Here is a 9,376-nt window from a genome sequence, read left to right as displayed (position 1 = left end):
CTAGTCGAAAATCCCAATATCTCACCAATTTTACTTTGCATCCTTACATTAGTATTAAAGAAATATATCATTGACTTATCAATGTTCATGCTCTGTCCCGACCCTTTTTCATAATCATTCAATAACATCTTCATTACCTTAGCTTCCTTCTCAGTGGCTTCCCCAAAAAGAATTGTGTCGTCGGCAAATTGAGAATGGGAAATCGAATCAATACTGTCATGGATGTGTACACCTTTCCACAATCTCATTTCTACAAGTTTTTTAATATTTCTTCCCAGAATTTCGGCCATTAATACAAACAAAAATGGAGACAAGGGGTCACCTTGTATAAGACCATTCGTGGCATGAAAAAAACCATCTATAGATCCATTTACAATAATAGAATATGAAACAGAAGTAACACAATGCTTGATACAATTTATCCAACTAGAATCAAAACCAAATCTTTCAAGAACAGAAAAGAGGAAGTACCAAATCACCCGATCATACACCTTACTGACATCTAATTTGACCACCATCCCCTGCATCTTGCTCCTTTTCATCGAATGCATGGTTTCAGCAACAAAGATTATACTATCAGCAATTTCTCTACTAGGGGTAAATCCATGTTGCTCTGGAGACACTAGCTTGTCCAAAACAATCTTTAGCCTAATAACCATTACCTTAGATATTATTTTGTATAACAAATTACACAGAGATATAGGCCTATAATAAGCAATGCTCGAACAACTTTGCTTTTTTGGGATCAGAGTTATAAGCGTGTTGTTCACTTCTTTCACGAATTTGCCTTTCCTATGAAATTCCTCCACCACCAACCATATGTCCTCACCCATGAACTTCCAACACTTCTGATAAAATTCCATGGTCACCCCATCTGGTCCAGGAGCCTTATGCGGATGTAATGCAAATGTAGCCTTTTTAACTTCATCTTTTGTAATTGGAGACATTAGTATAGCATTATCCTCCTCCGAAATCTTCTTGTCAATAATATCCAACAAATTCATCACTCTCCCCCACCGCAGATCCCAAAATTTTCTCAAAATATTTTACTGCTATGCATTCCAACTCCTTTGCTTTACCAACCAATCTGCCCGAATCATCCGTCAAATGATTAATTTTGTTTTTGTTCCTCTTTGCTTTTAATGAAGCATGAAAGAATTTTGAATTTGAATCTCCAGCTTCGATCCATAATTCTCTGGATTTGTCCCGCCAAAACATTTCTTCTTTCAGAAGAATCTCCGCCAATTCTGCTTTAAGAGAATTCTCAGTATTAAATTCTTCATTTGACATCCCCTTCTCAATCACCAAGTTATTGAGCCTGTCAAGTTCCACTTCCACCCTTATTTTCTCTGAAAAAATATTCTTGAAGGATTCCACATTCCATATTTTAATCTTGTTCCTCAGATATTTCATCTTCTTAACAAAACAATAGCTTGGAGTACCTTTGTAATCTATACATTCTTCCTACCACTTCTCAATGTTTTTTCCGAAGTTTATATCTCTCCACCACATGCTCAAAAATTTAAAATTTCCTTTCACCTTTGCCATTGATGTGATACAGTTCAACTGAACCGGGAAGTGATCCGAGAGTGTTAAGGGCATAATTGTTGTCTCCAAGTCAAACTGTCCTCTAATCCAATATGTTCTCGTGAATATTATGCCCAATCTCTCAGAAATTCTGCTAAAATTCACCCTCCTATTAGTCCATGTAAAATTTCCTGATTTAGGGATAATGTCAAAAAGGTTATTATCTGTCACAAAATCTCAGAAATCTTCCATCACATGGGCATTCATTCTTAAACCTCTAGTTTTTTCTTCGTTATTGAGAATGGCGTTGAAATCTCCCGCCACTATCACTTTCTTTGAAAACCATTCTAATTTGTTCTGAGATTTCTTTCCAAACCTTTTTCTTTTCTTTTGTCTTGGTCGGACCATAAACATTGAACAAAGAAAATACCAAATCTTCCTGCAAAAATCTTACTTTACATTGCATCCAATTTTCTTGCTTGGAGATCGAACAAACTGAAACTTTATCTGGGTTCCATAGGACCGCCAATCCACCCATAGACCCAATCGCCTCCTGAAAATCACCGTCCTACATCCTACTAAAAGATTTGAAAAAGGATGCTTTTTCTACATTTAGCTTGGTCTCTTGCAGCATTATAATATCACCTGAAATTCTTTGTTTTGCCCTCTTGACCAAGCATTTTTGTCAGAGGCCGATAGACCCCTGACATTCCATGTTGTTATCTTCATTGTTTACCAAGGGAGATTCTTTCTCCCTTGGTTTTCTTTATGAATTCCATCACACCAATTATTCCTTTCTCATTTGCTCTGTCCTCTCTTTTCTGTTTATTGCTTCTTCTGCCCCTTACTCCTTTTGCTTTCCCCAACAGAATGTTTATCGATTGGCTGATGCATCTAGGGTCAATGTTATCCAATTCATCATTTTGGAATTGATCATCATCTGAACCCCTTTCGTAATCAAATTCAGTATTTGACAACCCTTTTTCTTTAGAAGATGTGCCTCTACAATCCTCCTCTACATTGTTTCTACTACCATTTATGTTTACTTTTATGGATTCAAAATTGTTTTCCTTTCCCATGATCTCACCATCTTTCTCTATTGCTATCTCCATATTATCCATCCTGTTCTCCTTGTCACCTTCATCTACCATTAGCAGTATTTCCGATTATTTACTTTCTTTCGTATGAGTCTGTTCATCTTCCTTATTTTTTTCCTTTCCTTGAGATTCAATCGTTTTCTTGCTTTCCTCTATTTTTCTTCTCCATGTCTGTGTTGGTTTTCTAGGAACATTTCTTGCCTTTCTGACATACATCTTACATTCCTTCTCGCCATGGAATTTGCTACCACATCTAGGGCATCTTGCTAAAAAAATTTCTATCTCCACTTTTTGAATCCATTCCCCGCATTCAGATACCAAGGTTATGCTCTCAAGAATACTTTTAACTACTGCAATTCTCATTCAGGCACTTTTGCAAATGTCTTCTTCATCATCAAAATCTGTTTCCAGCAATGTGCCCAATGTTCTACCAATTTTCTCCCATAGTTCCTCACTCCAATATTCTATCGGAAGGTTATATAGACATATCCATACCGGCTCGAAATAACCTGCCAACGGAGTTGGGTCGAAATGAGGCGTCCATGGTTGAATGTATACCGCATGCATATTGACAAACCAGTTCCTATCAGTGAGCGCATGATTTCTCTCCTCCTCTTCTTCAAACAAAACTACAAAGAAACCCTTTGCAATAAATTTAACCACAGTTCGTTTTCCCCAATTGCATTCAACCCATTTTTTGATATCCTTTCTCGGCCAATTCAAACCTATAAATTTGGCGATTACCGCATACTCTTCCCAGAGCACCACAACCTCCTTCAATTCCTTAGTGAAGTCTATTTGAATTTCCTCTGCGTGTCCTCCCTTTCTGCCATTAACAGGTAACGACATTGCAGAGCACTCTCTAGCTTTTATATTTCTTTATAAAATAATATATTATATCATTCTTTAATAATTTTTAACTACCTTTTATAGAGTTGTATAAAAATATAACAAGTCAAATAACACATTTCAATAAATTTTGAATTTATACAAAACAAAATTGAAATTTCAAAACATATTCACAAACCATTAATTAAAAAATATTTTTTAATTAAATTTTTTATTTGTATAATATGTGACGTGTTTATTTCATGGTACAATCTTAATAAATAATAAAAGTTAAAATATGCTTTTGAAAAGATTGGTGAGAACTAACTTTAAACAACATCCAATTTAACGGTTACACGTCACTTTTGACCAATAACAATAAGACAAATATGGATATAGATAAGACGCAATGACCATTAAACCAAATAAATTAATATTAACTAATGCAGTGGGTCTTCCTCCAAAAGTTGAAGTATACTTTTAAAATACCTTGTGAAAGCTAATCTTAAATACATCCAATTTAATAATTCCATGTCACTGTCAACCAATAATAATAAGACAACTATTGATATGAATAAGATGCAATGATTATGAAACCAAATATATAATATATAAGTCAAGTAACTGATACTCAACAGCAGCCAGAAGACGTCAAATGGAATACCGATTGAAAAAAAGGTTTAACTTTTCGAATGGTAGAAGCAGGCCAAAAAGATGTTTGACTACCCCTTTTTGGAACGCCTCTAAATTTTCTCTTTCTTTCTTAAATTGCATTGAAACATGAAATCCACAAATTTACATTGTTTTCGTTTACATACAGAAATATACTTACATAGAGAGAGCAAGGCACTAGTATAGTAGGCGTATAATAATTATTATCCAGTAATTTCTGTTTAAGAGCTTGCGGTGGAGCTGGAGCACATTGGTTGAGGTGTGTTTGGAGAAAAGGGCGGCGTGAAGGAAACGAAGGTTGGGAATCCCTCGGCCCTGTGTCCCACCGCCTGGCAGTTGGGACACCCATAACCCAACTGCTTTATGCGTTGAAGCTGAGTCACAACTTCCATCATACAGGGCCTGTCGTCCTTCTCATACGACAGACACATGAAGGCTAACTCAGCAACACCTGTAACCATTGAATTTACAAGAGGGTCGCTCTGAAACTCCAGATCCGGATCCACCAGCTCATTCAAAGTACCGTTTTGAATATTGGAGATCGCCATGTTTGCCAAGCCGATGTCCTTGCTATCTCTCTTTGTATCCACAGCTTTCTTCCCCGATATGAGCTCCACCAAAACCACACCGAAGCTGTAAACATCACTTTTATCTGTGAGCTGATACATCTGATGGTACGACGGGGTCTACATAGCCGGGTGTCCCCTGGGGGAATGTGGAAATGTGTGTGGACTCCAGAGGCATTACCCTTGACAGCCCAAAATCAGCCACTTTTACTCTCATATATTCATCCAACAGAATGTTAGTGGACTTTACGTCTCTGTGAAAAATTGCAGGCTCAACTGAGAAGTGAAGATAGGACAAAGCTTCCGCCGTTTCCAGAGCAATATTTAATCGGGTCCTCCAAGATAAGCCCTTTTCTCCTTCTGGGTGTTCGCGGTGAAGATGGTAGAACAAGGTGCCATTAGGGACATATTCATAAACAAGCAGCAAATTTTGGCGTTGATGGCAGTAACCGAAGAGGCGCACCAAATTAGCGTGGTGCACAGTTGAGAGAATCCTAAGCTCATTAAGGAATTGGTCCAGCCTTTTAGGGTTGTTCTCATGGAGTCTCTTTACTGCGACGGTACGCCCGTCCCGAAGCTTTCCTAGGTACACCACTCCGAAGCCCCCGTCTCCTAGTTCCCTACTCCTGTCAAACGCATTAGTCCCCTCTTCCAGTTCCTCATAGCTGAAAACTGTCAAACTGGGGATATTTCTCTTCACAGATTCAAAATCTTTGCCCCAGCTGGGGGACGCCACGGCGTACCGTTTCTTCCTAACCCAGATGCATACAAATAGTGTTGTTGCAGCTAGTAATGCAAGCGCACCTCCGATGCCGCCCGCTGAGTTACAATCCAACATTTGAGTTGTTAGGTTATGGGTTAAAATTGGGCAAAATTGGGCCTAAAGCTTAAACAGTGGGCAGAGTTATTTGAACTTAAGATTTCACTTTTGACCTGCAAAATCAATCTCAGGGAAAAATTGAACCCTTCACATGACAGTGGGACGTTGTTTGGCATCTGAAGCCCAAATAACAGGTGGTTTACTTTTAGCCCAAAAGACATTGTACCCAGAAAAATATTGGCAAACAACATTTAAACAACAAAACAAACAAGATCTTGACAAAATAATTGGTTCTTGAGTTAAAACTCTAAGGGACCTACACAAAATTATTGGTTCTTTGTAACAAAATACATTATTATGCATTATTGGGTATAATGCTTTAGAGTTCAAGATGTTGTAAAAAAATTTCGGTTCTTTGAAACATCTAGTATCCCTAAATAATGCATACAAGGTGTTGTCTCTTCACAAAATTAATCTCAGAAATATCCAAAAGGCCAGATAAAAGAAAATCTTACCAATGATATATGTTTTCCTCCTCCTCCTAATGACTGTCACAAGTAGAAAAAATGACCCAATTAGTTACAGTTGATGCTCCCAAATGGGTCAACGAAATAAGAGAGTTTGAGGATTAGGCCTACCGTTGAAGCAATTGAGCGGCTGGGAAGGGGCTTTCCTGCAATGGCACAGAAACGGATGTTCAGGGTCCGAAACATTATACCCGCATATCCCTTTACTTGAATTGCACGAGAGACAACTATTCAGGTACCTCTGATTCGTCTCCCATTTTACCGAAAATCCTTTTGCTAGAATGCTATACGCCACCGTCCAGTAGTTTTGTGGGATTAATCTCGTCGAGTAATCAATCGCTTCCAGCAGCCTTGTCGGTATTTCTGAAACCGATTCACATCTCCTATTCTTCTTATAAGAGGACCAATTGGCTTTTATGTCATCATCAGAGAAAGCCAGGTAAGAATCTGTGCTACAATTTATTTGAGAGAAATTTCGAACCTGCTTTTGGCAGTGGATGAAAAGATAAAGTGTGGAATGTGGGAGCAGCCGGAACGGACTGCCTGAGATGGTTAGGGTTGCATTTGGCAGATAGCAGTAAGTAGAAAGAGCCGCTTCATCCACAATTTGGATGCTCTGCTCAGGATAGTTAAACTGTAGTATTCTGTATTCGTGCCTGCCGATCTTTATTGTTGGGAAATGCTCACTGTGACACTGGATCTGAAAATCTTGGTGACCGCAACCAGGAGCAGCGCCGAAGGGAAATTGGATGTTGATGTTGCCATTAGGTGCAAGACAAGAAGCTGAAGAATTGGAACAGGTTTCAAACATTGAAGCTGAACATCTGCAAAGAGCAGGAAACATGATCATGATCCCCAAAGCGATAAGGAGGAAGCATAAGTCCATTGCAGACAAATGTTGGGTGAAGCAAAATCCAATCGTTTAAGGAGGAGCGAGACGATCGCGCTTCTCTTGTCAGGCAATCCATTGGTCCTCATCTTCGCATTGACTTTCTGTAAACATGTGGTGGGAACACCTACAAGTCTTTCCTAGCCATTTTACTCCAAATTGTCTTCTCTAACCGCTTCTTTTGTCCGCCTCCGCTAGACTTTTAAGACAATTTTTTCAGTTTTTTAAGATACATTTTGTAATGAGTGATTTTGTATTTAGATGTTGGTAGTAGTGTTTTTCTTAGGGTTTTTATATCAAAATTTATATAGTTGTTTAAGCTATTTTATGTAGTCTTAGGTTGAAAATTCTATAATTAAAGAGTGAAGGACTTAAGTTGAGTTTTTTTTCAATTAAGAGTTAATAATTAAGGGTTCATCAAAGTTGTTCGAGATATAATCTTGTTTTTATTTCAAACACAAATTTGAGGTTGAAATCTACAAAGCTGAAAGCTAAAGGATACAAGGTTTGCCAAAATTACCCAACACATTATCCCAATCCAATTTCTTATTTATTGCACCTCCTAGGGCTCTATACCTTAATGAATGTTCCAATCAATGAACATACCACCATCCTCATCAATTGTGTTCAATCAATTTTACTACAACTTGCTTTGGTAATTAAAACAAACTTATAGAAATAAATTCTTCAACAACCCATGACAATAATGATAATTTAAATTCAATTGTAAAAAAACATTTTTCATCTATATTTTAAAATATATATAATGATTCATCATCAAACTAACACACACAAAAATAATGATAAAAGAAACTTTTATTATAAGATATTGTGAGTGTTGTAACTTTCTATATAATGTTGGTTATTATGAGGATCAAAGATATATAAGATTCGTTCCAATACCCCACGTAAAATATTGATTCTTCATAATCATCAACACAATTATTTTAAACCTGATGATTTTAAATAGGATGCTATGGTTTGGAATTATTGTGTGGAAGGTGGGGTGGCAGAATTTATGGAGAACCTTCGTGGCCATGACAAGCATCTTTCTGCTCAATTTGTGGCTTCCGATTAAAAAACAAGGAGTCTAACATGGACGAAAAAGAAAAAAGGTGGTGGTATGAGTTTGCCCATGCATGAGGAGCATAAGGATATTTGAAAGGAAGAAGAAGATGTTCCCAAGGGTAACCCTAGTATGGAGGAGTTGCAAGGCCTTAACAATGGAGGTCTATGAGCTATTGAAACACATTGACAACCTGGTACCAGTCCTGGAAACCAAGGAACTCAAAGAGGAAATCAAGGAAATAAAGCGCACGCTGGATATTAGAGACAAGTAGATGGTCATCATCAACAAATTCTACATATAGGTGCTTCATAGCTTTGCGCTAACACTCTCCCTACTACAGGAAAGAACTGTTGTGAATGATGCTGACAAATAGGCGGCTAGGGAGCTATACAAGTTCCTCTATGATAACTGGCATAAGGTCATAAACATGACTAGGGTTCGTAAATCGGCCCCTTAGGTCTTAGGTTGTTGGTCTTTTCGCTTTCATTTGGGGTTGGACCCTCTTGTTCTGTTGTTGAACTTTCTTCGATCTGTCTCTTTGATGTTTTGAAAAAAATTTAGTGTTGTTAAAGTGTTGTTGATAGATTTTTGCTATGTTAAGGGTCAGTGCCCAGATTAACGCTACTTTTTTTAATAAAAAAACACAACTATTTATTTTAACATTCACCTTCAATTTTTATTTATTTTTAATAACTTTTTAAAAATAATTATTTATAATTGATTTTTTTTCTCTTTTTCTTATTATTTAAAAACATTCAATTTACTTAATTTAATTAATTTTAAATATATAGATTTCAAATTTGCCCCTTATAAAATATCACGTGTGATTTTGACAAGTGAAGTCTTAGATATAATTGTGTGTTTACATAGCCCAAACGTGGATGAGGCATGCCTATCTTTTAAAATAATATTAAAAAAATCATAGATTTCAATTTGGTCGGTTATTTACATTATTAGTATATAAAATCAACTTAAACAACGCAAGTCTAGTTTGACCATGTTTGCCTTGTTATTATTTAAAGATAATGAAGTTTTATGACATTTTTAGTCTTCTTTGTTTTTTAAATTAAAAAACAGTTTATATGATATAATGTGAGAACACCGTGTAAAATATATATTAAAAAAGAATTTTTCCATTTAAATTTGCAAATTGGATGGTAGTTCCATTCTTTAAAAGTAAATGAAACAATCTCATATTTTAAGGTTGATTAACACAATTTTTTTTTTAAAACTATATATTATTATGATTATGAAAATTTAATTATATTGGTTATAAATTTTTTTGGCTATATATTTGTTATATTAATTTTTATATATTTATAAAATTTAAATATTAATGTATAAATTTATATAAATATAATATTCATGAGAATTTAATTAT

General features: G+C 36.1%; 1 protein-coding gene across 1 annotated transcript; it reads right to left on the bottom strand.

Annotated features, from left to right (window-relative positions):
- Positions 1-4,037: 4,037 nt before the first annotated feature.
- LOC131065709 (LEAF RUST 10 DISEASE-RESISTANCE LOCUS RECEPTOR-LIKE PROTEIN KINASE-like 1.2) lies at positions 4,038-7,082 on the bottom strand. Its single transcript, XM_058000303.2, is given in 4 exon segments — positions 4,038-4,801; positions 4,803-5,509; positions 6,026-6,058; positions 6,149-7,082. Coding segments are annotated over 4 exon segments (1,971 nt in total). The 5' UTR covers positions 6,924-7,082; the 3' UTR covers positions 4,038-4,345.
- Between the last annotated feature and the right edge of the window lie 2,294 nt (positions 7,083-9,376).

The sequence above is a fragment of the Cryptomeria japonica genome, chromosome 7 (assembly GCF_030272615.1).
Source record: "Cryptomeria japonica chromosome 7, Sugi_1.0, whole genome shotgun sequence".
NCBI lineage: Eukaryota > Viridiplantae > Streptophyta > Pinopsida > Cupressales > Cupressaceae > Cryptomeria > Cryptomeria japonica.
The sequence above is the reverse complement of the archived record's forward strand: the minus strand, read 5'-3'. Positions and strand labels throughout refer to the sequence as shown.